The sequence below is a fragment of the Aspergillus sclerotioniger genome, assembly GCF_003184525.1.
Source record: "Aspergillus sclerotioniger CBS 115572 chromosome Unknown BO94scaffold_5, whole genome shotgun sequence".
Classification (NCBI taxonomy): Eukaryota; Fungi; Ascomycota; class Eurotiomycetes; order Eurotiales; family Aspergillaceae; genus Aspergillus; species Aspergillus sclerotioniger.
Window position 1 is genome coordinate 1,164,189 of NW_020290995.1, and position 24,564 is coordinate 1,188,752.

At 51.4% G+C, this 24,564-nt stretch overlaps 4 protein-coding genes across 4 annotated transcripts; 2 read left to right on the forward strand and 2 right to left on the reverse strand.

Annotated features, from left to right (window-relative positions):
• Nucleotides 1–59: 59 nt before the first annotated feature.
• Nucleotides 60–9,049, reverse strand: BO94DRAFT_510654 (cullin-4B). Its single transcript, XM_025609740.1, has 9 exons — nt 8,814–9,049; nt 4,376–8,722; nt 4,167–4,322; nt 3,845–4,116; nt 2,377–3,105; nt 1,237–2,317; nt 757–1,179; nt 321–681; nt 60–253 (listed from the first exon to the last, which is right to left on the reverse strand). Exons 1-9 carry the CDS (start codon nt 8,995–8,997, stop codon nt 193–195), a joined length of 7,614 nt encoding a protein of 2,537 aa, XP_025471060.1. The 5' UTR covers nt 8,998–9,049; the 3' UTR covers nt 60–192.
• A 262-nt stretch (nt 9,050–9,311) lies between these two features.
• atmA (DNA-binding protein kinase TEL1) lies at nt 9,312–18,475 on the forward strand (the record flags this gene model as incomplete). Its single annotated transcript, XM_025607790.1, has 8 exons — nt 9,312–9,390; nt 9,448–9,490; nt 9,565–10,911; nt 10,967–11,307; nt 11,364–15,819; nt 15,876–16,266; nt 16,318–17,379; nt 17,438–18,475. 8 exons carry the CDS (start codon nt 9,312–9,314, stop codon nt 18,473–18,475), a joined length of 8,757 nt encoding a protein of 2,918 aa, XP_025471061.1.
• A 419-nt stretch (nt 18,476–18,894) lies between these two features.
• BO94DRAFT_327833 (gluconeogenesis factor YvcK family protein) lies at nt 18,895–20,624 on the forward strand. The gene is made up of 2 exons (XM_025606951.1): nt 18,895–19,205; nt 19,255–20,624. Exons 1-2 carry the CDS (start codon nt 19,004–19,006, stop codon nt 20,583–20,585), a joined length of 1,533 nt encoding a protein of 510 aa, XP_025471062.1. The 5' UTR covers nt 18,895–19,003; the 3' UTR covers nt 20,586–20,624.
• Nucleotides 20,625–20,631: 7 nt separating this feature from the next.
• Nucleotides 20,632–24,516, reverse strand: BO94DRAFT_486231 (DNA-directed DNA polymerase gamma MIP1). Its single transcript, XM_025609000.1, has 2 exons — nt 24,217–24,516; nt 20,632–24,161 (listed from the first exon to the last, which is right to left on the reverse strand). The coding sequence occupies exons 1-2, from the start codon at nt 24,392–24,394 to the stop codon at nt 20,929–20,931; spliced, it is 3,411 nt and encodes a 1,136-aa protein (XP_025471063.1). The 5' UTR covers nt 24,395–24,516; the 3' UTR covers nt 20,632–20,928.
• Nucleotides 24,517–24,564: the final 48 nt, after the last annotated feature.

Below are 24,564 nucleotides of genomic sequence, written 5' to 3' on the forward strand. Positions count from 1 at the left end.
GAAAGTACCCCGGCCAGATGATTGCTACGCTGCCCGGTAGGGAAGGTCCCAGATTATAGGTGATGGTGATGCACACCTGACTGGACTAGTGCATTCTTCATCATGCCATTTCGTTCTGACGGTCAATAAACTGCCAACTCTGTACGACGATAGCCTGACACCCGACACCGACACGCTATTGCTGGAAAAACTCTAGGCCACATATTGGTACCGATTCCCTTCTTCTCGTTCCATGTAGTCCTTCTCAATTAGCCTGCGCAATTTCGTGTCAGCAATGCAACTTCCTAGAGATTAGGATCGGGAGGAACTGGATGACCCACTTCTCAATGTTCTTCTTGATATCCGCCGGCTCAAGCACTCCCCGGCTTCGGGTCGCCTTGATAACCTCGGCCACGAGCTCCGCGTGCGTGATGGTCTTGCGGCTCTTCATAATCCGCACAATCGCCGCCTGCGTCTCATAGTGCCGGTCGGCAGCCACCCGCTCGTGCGTCGTCTTATTTTCTTCCTTGGTCTCTTTCAACTGGATCTGGTTGATTTTGATCCGCATCTTCGGATCGGAAAACCCTGCGTTGTATGAAAACTCATCCGTGGTATTAACCTCTCGGCCCTTGGGCTTCTTGCTAAGGACACGATATTTGGCACAGGCGAGCGACTGAAGTGTTCGTTTCAACTCCTGGTCAGCTGTATCGACAGAGTTAGCAGCAGTCCTACTGTCATCCAGCCAGACACGAAGGTAGTGGAATTGGGGCTACTGACACAGCATGGTCGCCTCTTGGATTTGTCGATATCCGAGGATTTCGCCCTCTGGGGCATCGTTGAACAGTAACAGCACAATTGCCTGGAAGGAGCTGACAACTAGTTCTTTGTCGCCCTTGGGGAACCTTGCCCGCAGCTGACAATGGGCTAGCTGATGCTTCCAGTTGAGCTTCCGCCCGTTGTATTTAGTGTGGTAAAATTTCTCAAAATCATGGACGGCGGTCGCAATCTCGGGTGGTATCCGCACCTGGACATCAGGGTATGTGGGCCATGCTGATGCCGACAGCACACTGACACTCAGATCCACCGGCAGCCGGTGCCGCCGTTCGCGTTGTATAGAGCTGTACGCTGCCATCTCATCCCGGGCAACGTCCATATCTTTGAACATGGACTCGAGATTGTGCGTAAAGCTTGATCCACATTCTGCATCCAATCATCAGTAAAGTAGGGAAAACCCAAAGGGATAAAAGTGATACCAACCTGTCTTGAGTCTTGCTAGCATACTCTTCTCCGCATCGTCGCTGGCGCTTCTGCCCATCAACAGCCGACGAGCGAGGTCGTTCTTGTAGAAAGCTTCAAACACTGCTTTCCCATGGACAAAGCGGAACAGATCGAGAACTTGGTCCAATTGCCGATTGATTTCGGCATCTTCGTCTGCAAGTGGCATGTCCTCTGCCGTACGCGTAGGCGCCAGCTTCCACCCGCCTTTGAGAAGCCGGTCCACATACTTGGCAATCATTTCCCCGGTCTTGGGGTTGTCAGTTCCTCCCGTAGCTGCCGACTTTTTCCCTTTGTTGATGAAGGTCTCAAAAGCTTCGCGGAGTGTATGACCAAGATCCTCGTTCCGGTGAAAAGAATTTATCCAAACATCATCGAGTCGTTGCTTGAACTCTAATAGGCGAGCAACCATATCCAGTTCGTTCTCTTCATCAAAAACAATCCCGGAGCCCTCTTCGACGATATAACTGCTGAAGGCTGTCTTAAGTTTCGCGCCCAGAGCCTTTCGCTGAAGGAGGGAATAGAGTCTTTCCAATGCAATCTTGTTTCCCGCTCGCAGTAGGCCCAGTATATCAGTCTGATTGAGCAAGACGTCCTCTTGCTCCGTTACCAAGGCCCGATCTAGGAGCTCTGATAACTTCTGCTTCGTGCTTCGATTGAGGGAAAACAGCTCACACCGATTCACTTCGCGCTCAATCAACCGATGACTGTTCTCCGCAAAGGTGGCCAAATACCCTGTTGCTTCTCGCCGGGCCCAAGACGAAAAGTACTTCCTGGATTCAGAAACGAGAAGAGGCTCGAAACCACTCGTGTAGATATCAAGGCCATGGAATAGCTCGATAGAATTCCGAAGTAATAAGGAATCTGCCACCACGCCTTGTTCTTCGCCACGGTCTGCTTCGATAAGGTCACAAGCACCCTGCAAGATCTTTGGCTGTAAAACTGCGTCGGAAAAGATGTGCTGTCGGAATTGCATTAGGCCCATTTCACGTATGATGGGGTATTCCTTGGAATGGAGGAGGAACGATTGATCGAGGTAGTAAAATATCCAGCGAACAGTAACCTGCGATACAGTCAACATTGGTCTGTGATGATTCGGTTAAATGGCCAGTGACCCCGTACCAGTTTTGACTGCCATAGCGACCATGCCTCCACCACTGCCCGTAGTGTATCGACGTTGGTTCCATCTGCAGCTTTCGCCGCCAACTTCTCGCGCAATTTCCCAGACACATGATCGCGACATCGGTCCTGAAGCCGTTTGGCCAAAGCTGCGGCTCGTCCCTGGCGGCACACGTTTTCGGCGCCCTTGTAGAGCTCCTCTATCGATATCTCAGGCTTCCCACCACTGACAATTGCTGACAACGCCGCATCAAGCTGACCCCATATCTTCTCGAAATACGAATCCTGATTCAGCCGCGAACCCGTGCGGAGATTCTTCACGACCAATCGTTTCGCTCCAGTGTGAGGGGTGAAATTGCTTTGACGTGAAGTGGCGTTGAAGGTGCGAGGTTTGGAGGTTGTATTGGCCCCGCTCGCACTCTGTCCCATCGGGCCGCCCGACCTGGTCTCTGCACTTGCGAAATTATACATCGTGTCGGAGGTGATCGGTTCTTGTGAGATATTGGAGGGGACAGAGCCCGATGATGGTGGCGAGATTCGCAGACGCTTGTTCGTCGGGGACGTCTGTTGCGGATGACCTCTGGCGGGGGTTGTATGGTTCCGAGAGAGAAGCTCGGAGATGGTCGCCTGCTGCTGCTGAGGTTGCTGTAACACTTCCTCTTGGTCCGAAAGCTTCCTCTTGCCGATCGACTTGCGCTTACCGCTCCTCTGCTCGGTGGTACCTCTCGAGTTCTGCTGCATCTACCCGGTTTCGTCCGAGAAGAGGAGGTTGAGAGAAGGGCGCTCAGCGTTGGAAAGATCCCGGCAGTAGGAAATCCCTATAGAACATGGTAAGCTCGGTGACTGCTGGAAGGTGTCGATGGTAACGAGATGATGGTGGCCACGCGGGGTGCGTTCGAGGTAGAGGCTGAGCTTGAAGGTGAATGAACGGGCAGCACTGGTGAGTTGGGTGGTTGCTGGTTGCTGGTTGCCCTCCCGCCCAAGAAGCCGGAGATAAGATAATACGTCCGTCCCCGGGTTGTTGCATGATTGGATGGGTACGGATGGGGTGGTTTGGCGTCCTTCACCAAGCACTTACTACGGATTTTCCGTATTTATGGTGCTCTGGCAGCTCATAAATGAGTGGGGGAGGGCCCCGGCACGGTACGCTAGGAGAAAAACATGGGGTATGGAAGGCATCTAGTAATGTAAACCAACGCCTCGGGAATCACATATGCCGCTTCATCCCCTAAGACATCACAACTGCTAGCAACGCAGATCCTCTAAATCCATGGCTGAACACTTCCATATACATCATTCCGACCGAGTTACTCCATGCCTTATGCCTTATGTCTACCTATTCTCTTATCACTTAGAGTCGATCTCATGTAAAGAACTTCATGCCTGTCCGCTCCTTTACTTCCCTATCTTCGAACTGTAACAAACTAGTTAGTATCCCTTAGGCAAGCATTGGAATTCGTCTTAGACATACCTGTAAGAAATCTGTAGCCGTGATGAGTGCCATATACGACTTGGTGAGTTGCCGCAGTGCGTCTTGGTGGTCGGCGGCACCCCCGCCTCCAACCTTGGCAAATTTTTTGAATATGCCAACCATGCTTTGCCTGTTCTCGGCAAGGAAGGCTCGTGTTTGCTCCAGCATCTGTTCATTGTGCAATCCGCGAGAGAACACAGCGGCAACAACGACTCGGAGGACCGAATCAAGCAGGTCGTAGTACTTTCGAAGAGCATCGGCGTTATCAATATCTACGTCTGTTAGGTTGGAATGGCATCGTTGGAATGAGACCTTCACTCACCAATACCCAGATCTGGATCGGCCGCGAATAATTGCGAGTCCCGTACTGCCTGGAAAAGGCCAGTTTTCAAGACACAGGTCGCGCCGTTCTTTGTCTGACAGAGTTCCTGAAGTAGACACAGAAGCGATTGGTAATAGGACAACAGCAGAGACGTATCTAGTTGAATCACGGTCAGCCAAACGTCTTTGCTATCGGATGAGATGGCTTACCACTGGCTGGGGCGTTCCTCAACTCAACGGGTAGTGACCCGATAGCGTCCAAGAAGAGGCTCAAATAGTTGGACTGAGCTATGGAATCGGCCAACAGACCGTCCGCTTGCCTATCCAGGGCAGCCAATAGATTGAGAAACAGAAGGGCGGATACTCGGCATGTTTCCTGGCCAGCGTACGCATCATCGCAGACGGCTTCAATCAGGGCATGACCGGCAGCTTTGATCACTTGTTGACTCTGGAGTCTCATGCTTTGATGCGTCGTTTCCGACGAGATGATGCCGGCGATATAGTGTGCGCATGTAGTGTAAAAGGTTTCCCTGATACTGACATTCCCGTTTGCTAGGATCACACCTCGAACACACGTCTGGAATAATTGATGTAGTTTCTCGTCAAGGATATCTCCGCTCCTGCGAGCCTCGTTCGAACCGGGCTTCGTGGACTCCAATCTACTGACCAGGGTCTCGGCCAGTCGTGCCAATTCAACACCCTCCGGTCGATCTTCTTCAATAGCAACCTCCAGTTTGGGTAGCACCAACTGAAGTGAGTGTAGTATGAAGGTAGCTCTCCTTCCTCCCTCAATCTCAGAACAGGTGAGAATTGTGGTAATAAGCTGCGTCCATGACCGCAGAGCTAAATAGCGGTTGAATGCAATCTGTCTCGCCTGATTCGTTGACCGTATGAATAACAGTAGACTTTCGGATTCAGCCAGGAACATGTCTTCATCTTGAGGCCGTAGATGCCCATCCAAGGTCAAATCTTCCTTCCTGACTTGAATCAGCTCCACTACCTCTTCCAAATTGTAGACGACTGGAGAGGTATCTGTTTCAGGTCTCGCGCAAACGTCAAACTCAATACCGTCGAGGAAGTTCAGTGCGGGCGGTTGTAACCGATGCTGGATGTCCAGATCCGCGAAATCGAATAGATCGAAGACAGAGGGATTTACGAGAGTCTCTCCAGCCTCCGAGACAGAGTTCCCGAACAGTGTGGCAATAATCTCTGCTTGAAGGGTAGGGGAAGCAAGCTTGGCAGCTGAGCGAATTTCCGTTGCGGCGTAGTCGTACAGATGGCTTCTGTAGAGAAGAAATTCTGCAAGAGCAGTCGTGGATTCAGAGAGCCAGAACTCATCCGTGATGATTGGTAGTCCATCCCAGGACGTGTTTGGTCCAATTATCGACTGACTTGCGAGCATGTTGAAAAGAAAGCGACTGCCGCGCATCTCGGCAAGTGTGAAGTACGAAGAGATTTTGGAAGACCAGAGGTGCTTGAGCACCCCAAAGGCCATGCGTTTGAGGTGCACCAACCATGGGAGAATATTCCCATCCAACTCGTCAGGGTAGCTCTGCAAAAATCCAATGATAGCATGCAACAAGGACATCTTATCAGCGAATAAGCCATTTGGCGACACGTCAAGCATGTTTCCGATGCTGTTGAACCCCAGGAGCAAGTGAGCTAATGTAGGTCGGTCATTAATCATGCCGAGACAGCTGTTCAAGAGAGCCAAAAGGCTTTCTCTGATGATGTACCCTGGCGATTGGGCGCCGGATTCTATCTCCCTCGATTCGGGTTGCATCTGAGATACAAATGGGCGTGCGACACTGTTGAGATCTACCTCAGCACTTAGAACTTCGACGATCTTGTTCGGTGAACGCCACTTGGATAATTCCGGAGACGTAATCTTGTTCAGCTTTTGGGAGCTAGATAGCTTTTCCAACAACGCCATCGAGGTAACAGTGAGTTGCTGGTGCCCCGTACTGCAATAGAGACACAAGGCAGGTATTAACGATAAGTTGTTAAGAATGCTATCCTCAAAAGCCGAGAGCGAAGAGTTTGCCACATTCGTTCTGCTTCCTCCAGCTTGAGACTTGATCGCCGGTCTCACGATGTTGAAGTAAGTCGATTGGAGGTCGATGACCATGTCCATAACTTCCAAGCTCCGAACCAAGGAAAGGACAAGAATAGAATCAGACGAGGCCTTCGCAACCTCAGTCACATCTTGATGGGCAGTAGCAAAAATGGCTTTGATCACGTCCTCATTGAACAACCATTCACAAACCCGTGCAAAAGGATGGAGACGAATGTAGGTGACAAAGGTTGATGCTTTGATAACGCTATCGCCGGCGGATATTGCGGGTTGACTGAGGATGGTGACGAGGTTCTCGTTGAAAGATTTCAAACATGTCACGATGCAGTCCAAGCAGTTGTATGTCAACAAGCGGGTCTGCCGTTCATTGAGGTCCGGAATTTTCCTAGAAAGAGCCTGGCCCATGATGAAGTCGATATAAGGCTCAATGCCCGGCATACGGTAGGACGAACCAAGGTTTTCGGGGAAAGATAAGGAGAGGTGGAAGTCGGCTGAATCGGGGGCAGGAGAGACGAGTGAATACACGAGGCGAACGAAGGCGTTAGCTTGGTCGAAACTTTCACCGATCCTCTGGAAGGCTTGCTGCTCATGCCATACGAGCGGATTCGAAACTACCGGGACCTTGCCAAGGCTAGAACCACTCATAGACCCCCCCGAAATCCACTGATCAATAGCAAGCCACATCTCATTGCCGTTATGAGATGCCTTCTCCGTCATCAAGGCCCCCAGAGTCGCAAAGACGTTTGCCCGCAAATGCGTAGGGATCGGCCCGCTGCAGAGCGTCAACAACGTACCGACAACATTGAAAGAAGGGTGGTGAAGAAGCCAGTCTCGAATAGTGGCACTCTGTTTGCAGAGATGTTCCAGGAGCCTGAGGTAGCATGTCAACATGACAGGACTCTCTGGCTCGCTCATGTCAGCCGGCTCGGGTTTTCTTGATCGCAAGATCGCCTGGGACGTAGAAGGCTTTTCAGTAACCCTTGTTGCGTACAGTTGAAGCTCAGCGAACATCTGGGTCCAATTCATAGACGTGGATCGTTTGAATTTTGCAGACATGAATTTGTCTTCTTCAGACAGGAACCGATGGGCTGCGGTGGCATTGTCCTCCCCACCGGAGATAGAGCATAGCAACTCGCAAAATGCACTGACCCTGGGAACAGTTTGCCGCTTGGATGCCCACTGGAGGAAGCCATACAGGTTACCATCAGGATCAGCCCAGAATTCCTGGGCGGCATCTGGCCGACGCTCAAACGCAAATGCCATGATCATCAAAAACGACTCTAGATGTGTGCGGGCCTCGACCAAACCACGATGAAGGCTCGACGTCAGGCCATCTCTCAGAGCAGTAAGATGATCCAGTCTTTGGGAGTCTTCTTCGGTTTTCAACATCCGAACCGCATCTGGCATGTTCGCAATGCATGCCTCGGCAAAGGCTTCGAAATTCTCCATCAGCAGAACCTTCAAAAATTCGGAGCAACATTCAGACTCCAGCGTTGCTGATGCGCTATCTTTCAATAACAGTGTGACCAGTTCACTGCGGGCCGGATCAGCCCATTCTTCATCATTGACACCATAGCAGACAGCGAGGATAAGTTCAAGGCCTCCATCATCCAATGCCGTCATGAACATCTTTGTGCGCTCTTCGACATCTTTTTCCAAGTCGACTCCCTGAAGAGGAGAGGCAGGCCCATCGAAATCCCAGCCGCTGTAGACTGCGAGCCATAATGCGATAACTGCAGAGTGAAATGCGGGCAGCTTCCAGGGTTGGCCGTCTTTGGAGGATGTAATTGTTGTGTGCAGACTCCTGGCTTCTCGGTAAGAGCTCGAGCTTTCCGGCGAGCCATGTTGAACAAAAGACGTGACAATGCAAGGGAGGTAATGGACAAGGAGTCCATCAAAACGTTCAAGTTTCCGGAGGTGGTCCAGCAGTAGACGGAGATCCTCAGAACTCGTGTAAGGGCCCTTGAAAAGATAACAGAGCACGGCACCAAGTGATTCGTGTTGCTGTTGTAAGCTGGTGCGCTGGTATTCTAGAGCCTCTAAGATGTCGAATTCTTCCGACTGGCCAACAATGGACGCCTTCTGGACCTGCTCGCCAAGAAGGACAAGCCACTTCTCGACATCCTCCATTGATTTCATGCATTTCCGTGTGAATAGCGACGCATTCCGCAAAGGTCCATTCTTTATCTCCACGACAAACGCCAGCATGTCCTGCATGATAACTTGGGTCATTTCACGCTCCACCTCGAAAGATTCTTGGAAAATGAGCCGTAACGAATCGAGCAAGAATTGTCGGCGCTCATGGAATCGCATGATCGCGGCGATGACGGGGGGCCTATCCAGCACTTGAGCATCTTCCTGAGCCGCCAAAAACAGTACTGCCGCTTGCAATTCATCCAGATCCAGTGCATCTGCCAGCATTAACACTCCTTGTTGAAATTCCCCATTGATCGAGTACTCGAGATTGTCAACGGTAATTTTCCCTAGACCGTGTCGCATTACAGAGTCAGCGCATAGACTTGGACCTCCTTCCATCTAGAAGGAGACGGCAAAGGCATAGCACGTCAGTCTCACCTGATAGAACAGCCTGGCGACTGGTGTTGTTTTTCGCGGGCTTGTCGAGGAGCTTCTTGAAATCGTCGATGTGAGCCTCTAGCTCGATGCGAAGACGCTCAATGTTCACAAACGACGAACTTGAAAGAGCAGATAGATCCTGGTACAGGCCGCGAAGGCCAGTGGCAGTATCCCTGTCCTCCATGTTGAGGGTGAGTGCGCAAACTGCGAGAAGCGCTGGCAAGTCAGAAGGTCTGATGTGTTTGTCCCGGCCAAAAAAGGTCGGAGGACGCGATCAAACTTCCGGCGGTCTAAAGGCGGGCGGAGCTCACCTCCCGCCGCCCACCACACCAAGCGGAGCATCCCAGAGGCCGACCCAGGATAGTTCCTTGGTCATGACGCTTGCGCGGGGCTTTTTCTTCTCCTTGGACCCCGGATATTCTCGAAATGGCTTGGCTATCTTGATTATCGCGATTGTCAATGAGATCCCGGCCAATTCCGTAGCTCCTTGCCTCCGTCATGGGCGAAATCACTCTGGATGGGGCCATTGCGCTTTTGGCTTCAGAGAAGCTAAGAGAGCGTTCAGATGGGCTTGCTGGTTTGTCTTACATACGCCGGACTCCCCCCATAATCTCGCGGTTCTGATGCCTGATAGACCTAAAGCATATACTCCAGAAGAATAGAAGAAATTCAAAACTGTATGCAGAGAACCCAGGTCGCTCTATATGCATGGCGGTAACTAACAATTAATGCCATGCGCGCGCATGTTTAGAAACTCGCAGAATGACAAAGCTTGCCACAAGATCTTTGAGTCTCTGTTTCGGTTTGTATCAGTCGAGAAATCTCTATACAGTCGATCGAACTCCAAGAGAGCCTCGGCTGCTCGTTTGTCTACATGTGCATCTGTCCTTCGAACAGCTGTTGATGTTTTCTTGCGCAACCTGCGCACAAGATCAGTTCGTGCACTAGTCGATCACATCACCGATACCCTTCTAGCCCCCGGAAGTGAAACTCTTTTTGGGCTTCTGGGTGTGGACTATGCAAAATGTTTGGTCGCCCTCCTGCGTTATCCTCCTCATCTCGAACATCTCGCATCGGGCGAATGGGAGAAAGTAATGGTTTTCTGCCTGAAGTGCATCAATGTCCAGAATGATGAAATTAGTCCAACGAGTTCTCGGAATGGACATGCGTCCTTTTTGGACGAGTATCTTTCTACTGGAGGCCGGAGCTCAACACCTCTCAGAATAACACCGATTCCTACTTCCAGTGAAAAGTCTAAAGGTGACGCTACTGCTGCCACAGAAGCTGCTGTATGTATCCAGTTGCTGACCGGAAGCCCGAATGCTCCTATTCAGGAAGCTGCTGAGCGTGTACTTGTTGGATTGGCTAAGTTCGTGGGCTCATCAACTATCGCTGGGAGTGGACACCAAGCTGCGTTTGCTAGCGTAAACACAGTTATCATGAAAGTTCTATTTGACCAGTCTGAACTTGCGAGAACGTCGCTGCTAGATTTAATACCAGTAATTCGACGTTTGTGGACCACCAAACTCATGGGGCTGAAGGATGAAATACTCGTCACTGCCATGCTTTGTGTGGTTGTCTTAACTGATGCGGCTCGAAGAGAGCCGTCAGAGTTGATTGCACGTCTGATTGAAGACCTTCTGGACACACTGCACACTGAGTATCTCAAACGACCCGAGAAGGAGATCTTACAGTTGGATGAATTGACTTTTAACAGCGGCGATTCAGAACAGCAGCAGGAATACTCAGCATGGCCTCGCTTTGAGAGTGCTAGATCTGAGCACAATTGGACTACGTTGTGGCTCATAGCAAGGTTATTCGAGTTGTCAGACTATATATGCGGGAAATTATCACCGCATCCTGCGTCTGGAGAGACGGCGAATAAGAGGCAGCGCCTTGCTTCTCAAATAGACGACATATTTCGTGATTCAGCGACATCCTCTGGACCACGCAGGGTTTGCGCTTTGCAGCTGATACCGTTCCTTCCCAAAAGTTATGCAAATGTTGAGTCGAAGCTCTCCCTGCTTGAGAGGCTGCTTCCGAATGTACTGGATGATAATAGCACGGTTTCTTGTTGGACAATGGTTGCGATTGCAAGGTAGGTGAGTATTCCAAGCACAGAAAATGGACGACTAACAGAGATGTCATAATAGCATCGCTAGTAGTCCCAATGCAGACTCACATTCTCTGAAAGATTGCTGGCAGCGCGCTTGGGAGTTGGCTTCCCGGACCTCTACTTCTCAAACGACGGCCAGAGCTGCTTGCAATTTGTTGAATCATATACTCCAGCGTGATCTCTTAGACTATCCAGTAGTTGCGCAAGCAACAAGTTCCATGCTGGCATCCGTCAATATGAACGGCCCCTCTGTTATCTCGGATTCGTGCTTGGCTTTTTGGGCTACAATCCTACGCATGACGGCGCAAATAAACCCGGGCTTAGTACCGGATGCCTCTCAAAAGATTTGTTCCTGGCTGAGGGAAATTTGGAGTATCGGTATGTGTATCCAAATGCTGCTACTATGGCATCAGCACTCACTTTCAGTGCAACAGGATCGGTGACCGATCGATTACAGATAGCACAAGTTGCTATGTTCGCTCGTCCTTTGGACCTTCTGAACATGTTGTTAGCTTGCACCAACAGACGCTTTGTATTGCCCAAACTTCGTTTCATAGGACCTACAGGTCTCATAGCGAGAGGATGGCACTTTTATCATAAGAACCAACGGCTCCTCAACTATCTCTTTGACCTCCAGGACATGTTAAATCCGAGCAAATATTGGGACCCTGAAGGGCTTTTGTGTTTAGAAGAGTTTGGCCGACTTGACTCCAACGACCATGTTGTGCTCGATCTGTTGCAACTCAAAGTTGAGGGTTTTCTGCAGGCCTGGGATGCATTGTCTGAAGACAAATCACACCATATAACTGTGGACATGGTGCAAATAGTCGCATGCTCCTGTGTCACTATTGCATTGTACACGGCATGCCTACCACAGCAAGCTACAAACCGTGTGTCTAGTATACAGGAGAGCAACCAACGTCTCTGGAAACGGCTGTGCTCCTTCCTAGCTTCCCAGGAACCCGTCTTTACTCACGCATGCTTGACGATTCTAACTCCTCTTCTTGCCCCGGAACCATTCTTTTCCCACTCTAATACAGCTGTCATTGTTGCTGTGTCTAGCCTAGTTCTTCCCCTTGCCAATATCCTGGAGGGTCATCGAGAAAGGCAGAAACAGATGTTATGCTCTGACTGCGAAGAAGATATGGATTTGGATGATCCATTGCTCACATCCCATAATCAATCGGCAGAGCTCAATTCCATCTTCGGCAACAATCGAGATGCGTCACCGGTGCTTCATGACTCTGCAACATTACAGCGTTGTATCACTATCCAACTATCAATCTTCCAGAGGATACATGTTTCCGTCACTTCACAGCATTCGGCCGATGACGATCTGCTCGAATATCTGACTGACTTCGATGAAATGGATATTCTATCAGCGAGGGAATTCTTACCGCATGTGTATCGTGCATGTGCTGGAATGCAACGTCATTCCCTGCTAAGAATACTCGAAGACCTTGGTGAGAAATGTTTGCAGACATATGAAGTAGAACGCTGTGAAAACTCGCACATTCTTTGTCTTCGTATGATGGGCAGTTTTATTGGATTGTGGACCGGTCCAGAAAACGATCATCTCCATGATTCAGCTACCGACATCTATGCATGGTTTACTGAAGTGTTGTTGGCAAAGAAAATGGCATCCACCCCAGTCCTCATTGAGTTCACCCAGCTCCTAGGTGATTTACTCATACACAATATCGCCTATTCAAGCAGCCAATCCAGTCCGTCGCCTAGAACGAGTTTGTTCACCATTCTCCGAGAAGGAGATGCCTTGGTGAAGTTCAGTGCTGGGGAATTGATACCTCAGCTATTTGGCCAGTACTCTCTCACAGAGCATGATGCTATCTTTGACGATGTGCTGGATAGCCTTCCCCGAGATTCTGACTGGGATGAAGGGATCGCTCTGCGCCTGATTGTATTAGCTCGTCTTGCCTCCAGATGGCATACATTGCTCCGGAGAAGTATTTACCATATGTTTGAAACTCCTGCCAAGGTCCCAAACTCCCTTCGGTACGCTGAAAAATGTCTACGTGACGTTGCGAAAACACTCGGACTTGTAGACGCAAGACAGCTGTTTCGGCTCTTTTCGTCCCAGATTATCTACACTTGGACTGAGGAACAAACAGTCAAATCCATGCCTTTTAGTGTCTTCGGCTACGGAACACTGAAGGAGATGCTGACGGATGTTCAGGACGAGATAATTGGACAGGTGATGATGCGTGGGATTGAGACCGAAGGAGCTGAGTTTTCAGCCTGTACTGGTGTTCCATTTGATCACCTTGTAGTGCAGTCCTTCTGCAAGGCGGAGGCATACAGCATAGCACGAGATATCAGCACTCCTGGAAAGGGAAGTCAGACCAAAGGAGTGGAAAACAAAGTGAAGCTGATGCTAGGGACTGACAAATTTGTGTCCTTGATTGAAGCTCAATTCCCGCAAATGATAGCGACCTTCTTTGGGACCTTGGACCAATACGAACAGATCGAGAGGGCGATTCTAAAGCGCGAGAACTTCCACGAGGCTCTCAATGTTCTAAGACGTATAGTGCAAAAGAGTTCCTCCGATATTCTGTTGCCTGCAAACCAACAACCATCATTCCGGGCGCGCTACCTCCTTGATGAACTTGAATTTCTCTGCAAGCGGAGTGGATACGATCTCGAGACTATATGGACACCCACCTTGGCAACATATGTCTGCCGAACACTCTTGGAATCGATTCACCCTGCCCTCGGCTCTTTACATACATGCTCCGTTATTCGAAAGATTCGGATACTTGTGAGCATTGCCGGGCCCGTCATGTTGAGCGACTACCCGTTAGAAATGGTGTTACACGCCCTTCGACCGTATCTGGCTGACATATTTTGCGCGGAAGACACCTTGGGTATCTTCTGGTACCTCTTGGAAGAAGGAAAGGTCTACCTATCTGAACACCCCGGTCTCATGGCTGGGGTTGCGGTCACTACACTGCTGTCCTTGAGAAAGTTTCTGGCTTCTCCTCCCCCGGAAATAGCCCAGGAAAGTCTAGTGGAAACAGTAATGGCGAAGACAACCCGGTTTCTCGAATGGTTCGAAGATTATCTGGATTCCTACGAGTCTTCTGCGCTGAAACCTGAGAAGCATGAGCTCTTCCGACGCCTGGTCGGCTCTTCCCAGCGCGTCCCCATTGCAGAAGAAGGCTCAAGAGGCAGTAGAGAGGAGTATGAATTGCTTCTACAAGTCCTCGGTGACCAAAGCTCTAGGAAGAGCCTCTTAAGCAAACCGATCGCCGACCACGTTATATCGTTGCTATGCACTGAGAGCAAACTTTCCCCTGAATCTTACCACCATGGTTTCGAAGATTATGAGAACGTCATGTCCAGCGCCGTTGCTATCTGCCAAACTCTGCAGAGATTTGACTCAGGAACTGAATACAAACTATGGGCAGCTAGAGTTATCGGCAGAGCATTTTCAGCTACTGGCAAGATTGGCGACGTCCTCTTAAGGGAACAGGATCCGAAACTGTTTGCAGTCCCGTCGCATCCGTCAGATCTGAGTTCATTTCACCGTTCCAAGGCTAGCATTCTTATGATGCTTTGCAATATGCTACAGAATAGCAATCACCTGGAAGTCGGACTGGTTGAACGTACCATGCAACTCATTATCAGCAACCTTGCCAGTTATCCCGAACTCGAACCCTGTGGAGAAACTGTACCCCCTTCCCTTTTGAAGGCCTTTACGTGGAGCCCTTATCAGTGTCCCGCTATGCCCATGCCAGCTTCAACGACTGAAGCCGGGGTCACGATAATCTGGGACTCCAGTGTTCCAGCCGGACATTTTGCTCGAAATGTCGGGCTGTTCCTATCAAGCGCAGCTCCTAAAGACCCGGTAATTGGTCCACTACGCAACATCCTCAACGTGATCCCTGACCTAGCAGTCCAAATACTGCCATACATCCTTCATGATGTCTTGCTGGCGGAATTCGAAGAGGATGTGGATGTTCGTCAGACGGTTTCGGAGGCCTTTGGGCAAGTGCTACGAGAAGTCGATGACCGTACCATTCCTCATGCACGGCTCGTCATTAACTGCCTCCTCTATCTAAGGAATCAGCCCAGACCAGATGAATCAACAATTGTGGAAAGAGATGAGTGGCTCGATGTTGACTTTGCCGAAGCATCTTCAGCTGCCAATAAGTGCCGCTTGCCGAAGACAGGGCTTCTTTTCCTCGAGATTTCTGCATCGCGGGCGGTCTCTACCTCACGTCGCTCATCCCTTGTTAGATACGAAGTGGCGCCGGAGATACTGCATGGCATATTCCGAAACATAGATGATCCGGATTTCTTCTATGGCATCCAACAAGATTCGTCATTGGAGGCTGTCATGGACAGGCTTGAACACGAGAGCTCAGGGTTCAAGAATCTTTTGTTTCAAAGCGCTCGGTATGATAGTGAGATACAGATGGGGGGAGATACCAATGTCCACGGCGTCCTTAATGCCCTCAACTCGACCAATCTTCAAGGCATCGCCAATTCAATCTTCGCGATCTCTGGCAACTCTAAAGATACCTCGGGATCATTTGATAGTATGTTGCAAACCGCAAGAAGTTTGCGACAATGGGATATTCCTGTCTCCCCACTGAGCCCTTCGCCATCTGCGACCGTCTTTCGGGCTTTCCAAAGCCTCAACATATCCGGAACACTGACAGACGTCTACGCGTCTATCGATGAGTGCCTTCTATCTAGCCTGGACCTACTGACTAGTACGAGCCGCTCAGCACTGTCTTTACGCAATGCCATGCGGACTTTGGGGGTCATGACTGAGGTTTGCGATGTCTTGGGCTCTAAATCAACGGAGGACCTCAATAATGAGTGGCAAAGGATGGCGGGCAGAGACAGTTGGCTCAAGACCACAAGGTAGGCTTCATAGCTGCTTTATCATGATGGCTTCGACTTGATGCTAACACATGCAGTGCAACTGACCTTGGAGAGATATTGACTTGCCATGAGGCCTTGTTCTCATCAATCAAGAGTAAAGACTTCCTAAAGACTGCCATCAACTTGAGTGATCGTGACGCGCAATTGCTGGAAGTGAAAGTTATCCGGCAATCCCTTGAGATCGCGCGTAGTCATGGCATCTCGCAAGCCTCGTTGAAGTCGGCTGTTTGTCTCTCAAAGCTCGCGCAGAACTGCAATTCCCTAGGCATAAATATTGAAGGTGCGGCCAAGTTCGATCTGGCCAATGTTCTATGGGACCAAGGAGAGATGACAGCATCGATCCAAATGCTACAGCAGCTCAGGGACCGCAATGACTTGCATAAGCAGGCTATCCCGATAAGCCGTGCGGAACTTCTTGTGACTCTGGTACGTCCAAAAAACGCCATCCCATAGAATCTAATCTTAACACGAGGAAAGGGCCATCACATCGCGGAAGCGCGTTTGGAAAAGCCTGATACGATTATCCAGGAGTATTTGTCCGCGGCCGTCAAAGAGCTCAGAAGCCGCTCGCGAGGGGAAGATGTTGGCCGGGTCTACCATGGGTTTGCCATGTTCTGTGACAGGCAGCTGCAGAATCCAGACGGGCTGGAAGACTTTCGGCGGATTGAACAACTTCGTGACCGCAAGGAAAAGGAAGTACGTGCACTGGATGACATGATGAAAACAGCCCAAGGCAAGGAAAAGGAGGCTCTCAAGTACCATCGAGCAAAAACCAAACAGTGGTTCGATCTTGACGATCGTGAATACCAGCGCCTGCGACGCAGCCGTGAAGCCTTCCTTCAACAATGCTTGGAAAACTACCTCATGTGCTTGAAAGAGAGCGAAAGCCATAACAACGATGCCCTACGTTTTTGCGCGTTATGGCTTGACAAATCCGACAGTGTCATCGCGAACATGGCGGTCTCCAAATATCTCCACGAAGTGCCAAGTCGCAAGTTCGCACCCTTGATGAACCAACTAACCTCTCGCTTGTTAGATGTTTCTGATGAGTTCCAGAAGATGCTCTTCGCGTTGATCTTTCGTATATGTGTGGAGCATCCGTTCCATGGCATGTACCAAATCTTTGCGAGCAGCAAATACAAGGGAAGTAGAGACCAGCCCGCCCTGTCTCGGAACCGAGCAGCTGGAAATTTGGTGGAGGGGTTGAGGAATGACAAACGCATGGGCCCAACTTGGATCGCTGTTCACAATACCAACATCAACTACGTGCGGTTCGCTATCGAAAAGCCGGACGAAAAGTATAAGAGTGGCGCGAAAGTTCCTTTGAAAAAGCTATCAACCGGGGAACGACTTGAACAAGACGCTGTCACCCAGCGGCTCCCGCCGCCTACCATGAAGATCGATATTCGCGTTGACTGTGACTACAGCGATGTCCCCAAACTTGTCAAGTATAATCCTGAGTTCACCATCGCGTCTGGGGTCAGCGCGCCGAAGATCGTGACGGCCGTTGCCAGCAACGGAGCACGCTACAAGCAGTTGGTGAGTCGATCCACTCATAAGATTGTCAATAACCCATCTAACCGTCCCGCCCCCCAAGTTCAAAGGAGGAAACGATGATTTGCGGCAGGACGCCATCATGGAACAAGTCTTCGAGCAAGTCAGCAGCCTCCTCAAAGATCATCAGGTCACCCGTCAACGGGATTTGGGCATTCGTACCTACAAAGTGCTGCCCCTCACATCGAATGCAGGCATCATCGAGTTTGTGCCTCATACGATCCCCTTGCACGATTTCTTGCTGCCGGCACATCAAAGATACTTTCCAAAGGACATGAAACCGAACGCGTGCCGGAAGCATATTGCGGATGTTCAAACACGGTCATTTGAGCAGAGAGTCCGAACCTACCGGCAGGTGACCGAGCACTTCCATCCGGTTATGAGGTTCTTCTTCATGGAGAAATTCAACAACCCCGATGACTGGTTCAGCAAGAGGCTGGCATACACGCGAAGCACCGCCGCGATCTCGATCCTGGGCCATGTTCTCGGACTCGGAGATCGGCACGGCCACAATATCCTGTTGGACGAACGCACCGGTGAAGTGGTCCACATTGATCTGGGGGTGGCATTTGAACAAGGGCGAGTGCTGCCCGTGCCGGAGGTCGTTCCTTTCCGGTTAACCCGCGATTTGGTGGATGGCATGGGGATCAGCAAGACCGAAGGGGTTTTCCGACGTTGCTGCGAGTTTACGCTGGAGGCCATGCGCGAGGAGTCCTATAGCATCATGACCATTCTCGATGTGCTACGGTATGATCCGCTGTATAGCTGGACGCTTTCGCCTCTCCGGATGAAGCGAATGCAGGATGCGCAAGAGGCCGACGGGGGTCCCCCAGTGATCCCTGGGACCACAGACCAGCGGTCGGCCAGCGAGCCTAGTGAGGCTGATCGCGCACTGACGGTGGTGGCGAAGAAGTTGAGCAAGACGTTGAGTGTAACGGCGACTGTCAACGAATTGATCCAACAGGCCACCGATGAGAAGAATTTGGCGGTGCTGTATTGCGGTAAGTCTGCCCAGGCAATGGTCTCCAACTGGAGGATGAGGCTGACACGTTTTCTTACAGGCTGGGCTGCATATGCATGACGATTTTACTATCTGATCTCTTCACGCCGAGGACTTTTTATGTGCGGCGAATTTGTATTTATAGTGTGATGGATTTCTTGTAGATTGTTTGAAAGACAGACTGAGGCGTATGAATATAGGATGGGGATGACGATACCATTGTCAAAGTTAATTCAAGTTGTAGATTTGATGCTTAGATACTCGCCAACCATTCCAGAGTTGCTGTCTGCGATAAGTTGGTTGGTGTGACATGCCGCCGGGCATGTTCGCTGGAGGGCTGGTGGTGGCAGTTGGTTCGCTGGCGTGGAAATAAATGTCATTCCTCTGCATTCAACCTCTACCCTTCTTGTCATCAAGATGCTCCGATCAAATGGTCGCGTGCAGCCATCTTGGCCTTGCTTCAACTCCACGCCACAAATCCCCGGCAAGATGGAGAGGCGATAGATAAGGGATTCGTGGCATCTTCGTCCAACATGTAGCCCTGCAAATCCTCTTCTCCACGGGACCCATTCTCCATCCTCCATCTATTTAATTACTTACTCCCCAACCATGTCAACCGGCCCAGCCCCCAACCGGGGCCTGGTGGTTTTCTCCGGCGGCAGTGCCGCGAATAACCTCGTCGACGTCTTCCACTCCGTCCGCGAAAGCAAACACTGTCCCCTCAGCTACATCATCCCCATCAGCGACAATGGAGGTTCCTCATCCGAGCTGATCCGCATCTTCGGCGGTCCTGGCATTGGAGACGTCCGCAGTAAGCCCCCTTCACCCCTATCAAACCCATCTCTAACTTCACAACCCAGGTCGACTGGTACGATTAATCCCCGACTCGCCTCCCAATTCCGAACGCGCCGCCATCAAAGCCCTCTTCAACCACCGGCTCTCCGCCGATGCCACGCGCGCCCATGCCGAATGGCACTCCATCGTCGACGGCACCTCCAGTCTCTGGACGGCCATCACCCCCGCCAAACGCGAACTCACCCGTTCATTCTTCAACCTCCTGAACCTGGAAATCCTCAAACGCGCCCGTCCACCCTCCTCCACCTTCGACTTCACCTCCGCCAGCGTCGGCAATCTCTTCCTCACCGGCGCCCGCCTCTTCAGCGGCAGCTTCGAAAGCGCCATCTACCTCCTCGGCAGCATCTGCGGCGTCCCCTCCGACCTCGTCCGCGTCATCCCCGCCATCAACTCTAACTTCTCCCACCATATCTCCGCCTCCCTCGCTAACGACGACATCATCGTCGGCCAAAATAGCATCTCTCACCCTAGTGAACCAACCGCCCTTCAACCCTCCCGTCGTCGTCCAAGCCTGCTTCTCGCTGATGGTCCGGACCCGGATTACCTCTCCTCTTCCACCCCTACCCCAATCCCAACCCCATCCCACGAAGACCTCGAAGACGAAAACGAAGACCATCCCCCGGGCTCCCTCCCAACCCTCCGCAACAAAAACATCCGCTTCAACAAATCCGAAACAGAGGACCTTCCCTCCCGAATCACCCGGATCTGGTACATCAACCCCTATGGTCAGGAGATCCGCCCCCCGGCTAACCCCCGCGTCCTGGAAGCTCTGAACGACGCCCAAGCAATCATCTACAGTATTGGGTCCTTGTATACATCTATTATCCCGTCGTTGATTCTCCGTGGCGTCGGCCAAGCCATCGCTACCGGCCCTGCCCGGCATAAGATCCTGATTCTTAATGGATCGTTGGATAGGGAGACGGGGCCGACGGGGTATACGGCTGCGGATTTTGTGGATGCGATTGCGAGGGCCGGGCAGGAGAGTCGTGGGGTGGGGGTTGGGGTTGGGTTGCGGAGGGGGGGCGAAGAGGGAAATGGTGGTGGGTTACCGTATTCGGCGTATGTGACGCATGTTTTGCATTTAGAAGGCCCGGGGACGCCGTTGGTGGATCGGGAGAGATTGGCGGAGATGGGGATTGAGACGTTGAGGTTGTATGGGAGGAAGATTGGGGATGGGGAGGTGGCGGTTGGGATGAGGTATGATTCGACGGCGTTGGTTCAGGCGTTGGAGGTGGTGTTGGGCCGGAAGGGCGATGCCATTTTGCGTGGTGCAAGGGAGGGTACGGGGTTGAGTAGGAGGAATACTCTGGATCCTGGGAGGAAGAGGGGTGAATAGGTACGTAGATAGGGGATATTTTGGGTACTGGTATTTACATTATTTGATTGTATTGTGTTTTGATACATCATGATGAACATCCACCATCATAGAATAATAACCCATGATTAAATATCTGACAGACACAACGTGACCCGTGAAATGTGGAGCTGTCCGGACGCCGTCCCAATGCTTTTCACCAACGGTTTCGGGGATAATACAATTCGGCGAAGAGAATTCGAAAGACACAGAGAGAAATAGAGAAGGCGGAGAGGCACGTCCTGGTTTACCAAGACGGCGAGGAAAACATTTATATATACAAGAGGGAACAGAACTGAATGAAGGCGGAAATGACTCGACCGGGCTAGGCTCGCGCTGACGGTCTCGGCTTCCAGCTTTGACGGCTGAAGCCCACCTGGGGAGACCGGCTCCCGGGTGCAAGGTTCTTGAAATCGGGGTAAAGACTGGGTCCGACGTCCATCAAAATGGCCTTTTGAGGCTCAGCCGCCACGGAGGCCGTGGGTTTGGCGCGACCACTCGGGGACCGTGTGTTCGGTGGCGCCACGGGGGACTTCGTTTTGGTGACCTCGCGGATGATGTCGCGGAGTTCGCCGTCGTCTTTGGAGATCTGCGCGCGAATGAAAGCCGGGTGGTTTGAAACTTGGAGGGAGGACATGACGGACGGTCGTGGCGTGTACTGGTATTTCTGTGGGCTTGGCGGAGACAACGGCGTGATGGAAGGATCGAGCCGGGCTCTTTCATTCTTGTCCAAAAGCTGGGCGATGTCGAGACTCTCGCCATGAGGAATCTTGTGGGGATGGGACGGTGTCACACAATCCATATCCACCTCCTTGCGCAGGACGTGATCAATGTCCACGGCCGAGAAGTAGGCACAGGACTGAGGGAGGTCGTTGATTCCAACCTGCTGCGAAAACATAGCGCGCGTCCACACGTTGGCGACCTGCAGAGCCAGAGCCGCTCGATATTTGTCCTCGTCCTTGACCAGATATCGGATCTCGTCATGGACGGTAATGGCCAGGCGAGCGGCGATGTTGAAGCGTCGGATCAGGTAGTCCATGGCGACGATCAAGAGGTGAAGGTAATCGACACCGGACGACTGGATGGCCCAGTTGATCCGCGATGTCATGAAGCTACCCTTGTTGATGAAGCGTCGCATCAAGGCCTCGGTGATGCCGGCACCTAGGGTAGGCGTTCTGGGTCTTTCTTGCTCCGCAAACTCTTCGAGTTTGTTGAAGACGAATGACTCAGTTCCGCCCCTCCAAAATGGTCCTTCATTCAGTATACGACGAGTCGTACGGGTACCCTTGGTCTCTCTGTATAGCTTGGTTGCGACCTCTTGGGTCTCTCGCTCCGTCATGGATGGATTGAACTGACGCAGCAAAGTAGCAGCAAATTTGACGCCGGCTCCGTAGATACGCCCATAGTTGAACACTTTGGCATCGTTGCGGGAGATACCCAGGATCTGGGCTGTGCGGGAGTGCATATCCGTCCCTGCTGCCTTGGATCCCTCCAGAGTCATAAACCCGATAGCATTGCCACCGTGGATTTGAAACTGCGCATCTCCGACAAGACTGGCGATCCACAGCTCCTGGGAGTCGACATCCGCGCCGACAAAAACGTAGCCCGGAGGAGCTTTGATCATGGCCTTCAGTTCAGACCCAACACGGTTTCCCTTTGCGTTGCTGGCTGTAAGCCAGGTGTTTTCCACGGCTCTGCGAGTAATGGTTCCCATAGGAATGATTTGAGGGAGGATAAAGCCGAGTCGATGATCGGACTCTCCATTAGATCTCGGCCCTCGCACTTCGTCCTCGTAGACTACCATCTGACCCATGATACGATCACGTGCACTGATCCAATAAGAACAAGACGCATTCATGTCTAGCGCCTCTTTGGCGAGGGCATACTGGGAGGAGAGCGTTCCACGTTCAAAGTACTGCATATATCCTTTCGCCAAAGGGTTTGTGCACCGTGCTTGAGGCCCGTCTTTATGTGGAAGCTTGAAAAACACGTTCTTCCAGTCATTCTGTAGCTCCGGGTTCTTCTCCTCTGACATATCGCATAGAACTACTGGCTGATTCTCATAATTCTTGACGAGCTCGCGCGGGACTTTAAAAGTCCACCCAAACTTGTCGGACCATGTCAAAGGGTAACCATCCCATGACAGCTTGAGCAGTATGGGCGCAATCCGAGTGCGGACAGTCAAATTGATATCAGCCGTGTTGGTAGCGAACAGATCCTTATACCACTTCGGCATGCCCGGCTTCTTCTGTCTGGCAGCTGGTCGTGGAGGGTCATCCTTCTTCTTCCCTTTCACCATCTTGATTTCCTGACCAGTCCAGTCCAGCTGTCGTAGCCAAGGGTCGCTCATGTAGGTTTCGGGAGAGTCTTTGACTTTCAGGGCTTCATTGCAAAGTTCAATCAATTTCCGCTGGACGTCATCGAGGCGGTGATGGTAGGTTCCTTCTGCGTTAGCGATATACTCTTTCCATGTCTCATTGACAGGCAGAATGACCGAGGAAAGATGTCGAAGGGCGCCGAAGCTGACAGGGTGCGGGCAAACTTCCAAGAAATTAGGGAAGACTTTCTTGTACACGCGATGGGTAATTGCAACATCGGCTGCACAATAGTCGAGGAGCTCTTCCAGCTTTCCCAATATCCCATGTCTGTCCAGTTCGCCAAAGTAGTCGCGTTGTGCCTTGTCAATCGTAACATCGCAGTGGAATTTGGCTACGTCGCGAAGTGAGTTCACAGAGCTTCTTCCCACCCACAATTCTTCCTCCTCATCACTGAGCATTTTACTCTCCAGCAGGGCTGCTAGCTCTACCGAGTTATTTTCACTGGCGATCTTGTTCCTCAGGTCCCGGTTTTTCTTGTGCCGCATCCAGGTAGGCCTCTGCTGCGAACACATGCCGTTGACTGCCACGTGAAGCGACATGGTATCGAGGAAAAAGTTACGAGACTGTGCCATATCATATTCCTCGCGAACACGAGCCCGATCGTAGCCGATGTTGTGGCCGACGACAATCCGCGGCTGGGACGGATCTCCAAGTGGAATGAGCTGAACCTCGTTGTCTGACTCTCCCAACAACCAGGGCGATATCCAAGCATACCACGCCGTAGGGCTCACCGCGCAAGCCATTACAGCAAAAGAATGCTCCTTGTACATGACCTCGGTATCGAACGTCAACATGGCCTCATTTGGCGCGTCAACAGGTTCCCACGAGCCATCGGCGCTGTACTTTGTCCACCCACTGCGTTTGATCCACTTGCGCGGCTTCTCGGGGGAATTCACCACCGTATATTGTTTGGCATACCCGAGATACGGCTCCGATGAGTCCATTCCTAATTTGAAAAAATGCTCGTCAAGCGACTGCCCTTGAAGGTCAGGCATATCAAAGGCGATCGGCTCGGCGGCATCCTGAGATTTTCCTAGCAAGTCATGCCTCGACAGATGTTCCTTTGACAATGCGACCAATCCCGGGTCTGGCGGATCCGCTTTCTGTAGGAATACTTGCGAGTATACATGGTCACTCAATTGTTGGACTCCGATTTCGTTAAACCTAGCCAAAGCGGGAACTGCGAAATGAGTACATGGAATTGTCACAAACTCGGAGGAACTGGTACCACTTACCTGCGAGAGACTCCCGTCGAGAATTTTCATCAACACTGTGCACTGAAGGCTGCGTAGCAAGATACCTTGTTAGCAATGACGATGGATGTGACCGGACGATGCGTGGCGAGCGCAATTTCTGCGAACAAAAGCGCACGACACCCCTATGAGAGGGAGTGCAGGGATGACCCCAAAGCATTTTCTGATTGGATTATAGGATCACAATTATCCCCATGGCATGGTAACGTAGGCTTTGCAGCCAGTGCTGCGCGATCGAGATTGCGACGAGATGGAGGCAAGCTTTCCAGGAGCGCTCGTACTTTCTTTCCTATCGCGGAATAATCCCAGCGTCATGATCGAAGCCTCCAG

What these genes read in the sequence shown, in the direction of transcription:
- BO94DRAFT_327833 (XM_025606951.1), top strand. Translation starts at nt 19,004, where the DNA reads ATGTCAACCGGCCCAGCCCCCAACCGGGGCCTGGTGGTTTTCTCCGGC. An exon ending in TGGCATTGGAGACGTCCGCA is followed by an intron (nt 19,206 to 19,254) that starts GTAAGCCCCCTT and finishes TTCACAACCCAG; the next exon opens with GTCGACTGGTACGATTAATC.
- BO94DRAFT_510654 (XM_025609740.1), bottom strand. Translation starts at nt 8,997, where the DNA reads ATGGAGGACAGGGATACTGCCACTGGCCTTCGCGGCCTGTACCAGGAT. An exon ending in TCGCCAGGCTGTTCTATCAG is followed by an intron (nt 8,723 to 8,813) that starts GTGAGACTGACG and finishes GACACGGTCTAG; the next exon opens with GGAAAATTACCGTTGACAAT. An exon ending in GCTAGCAAGACTCAAGACAG is followed by an intron (nt 1,180 to 1,236) that starts GTTGGTATCACT and finishes GATTGGATGCAG; the next exon opens with AATGTGGATCAAGCTTTACG.
- BO94DRAFT_486231 (XM_025609000.1), bottom strand. Translation starts at nt 24,394, where the DNA reads ATGCTTTGGGGTCATCCCTGCACTCCCTCTCATAGGGGTGTCGTGCGC. An exon ending in TCGACGGGAGTCTCTCGCAG is followed by an intron (nt 24,162 to 24,216) that starts GTAAGTGGTACC and finishes CTCATTTCGCAG; the next exon opens with TTCCCGCTTTGGCTAGGTTT.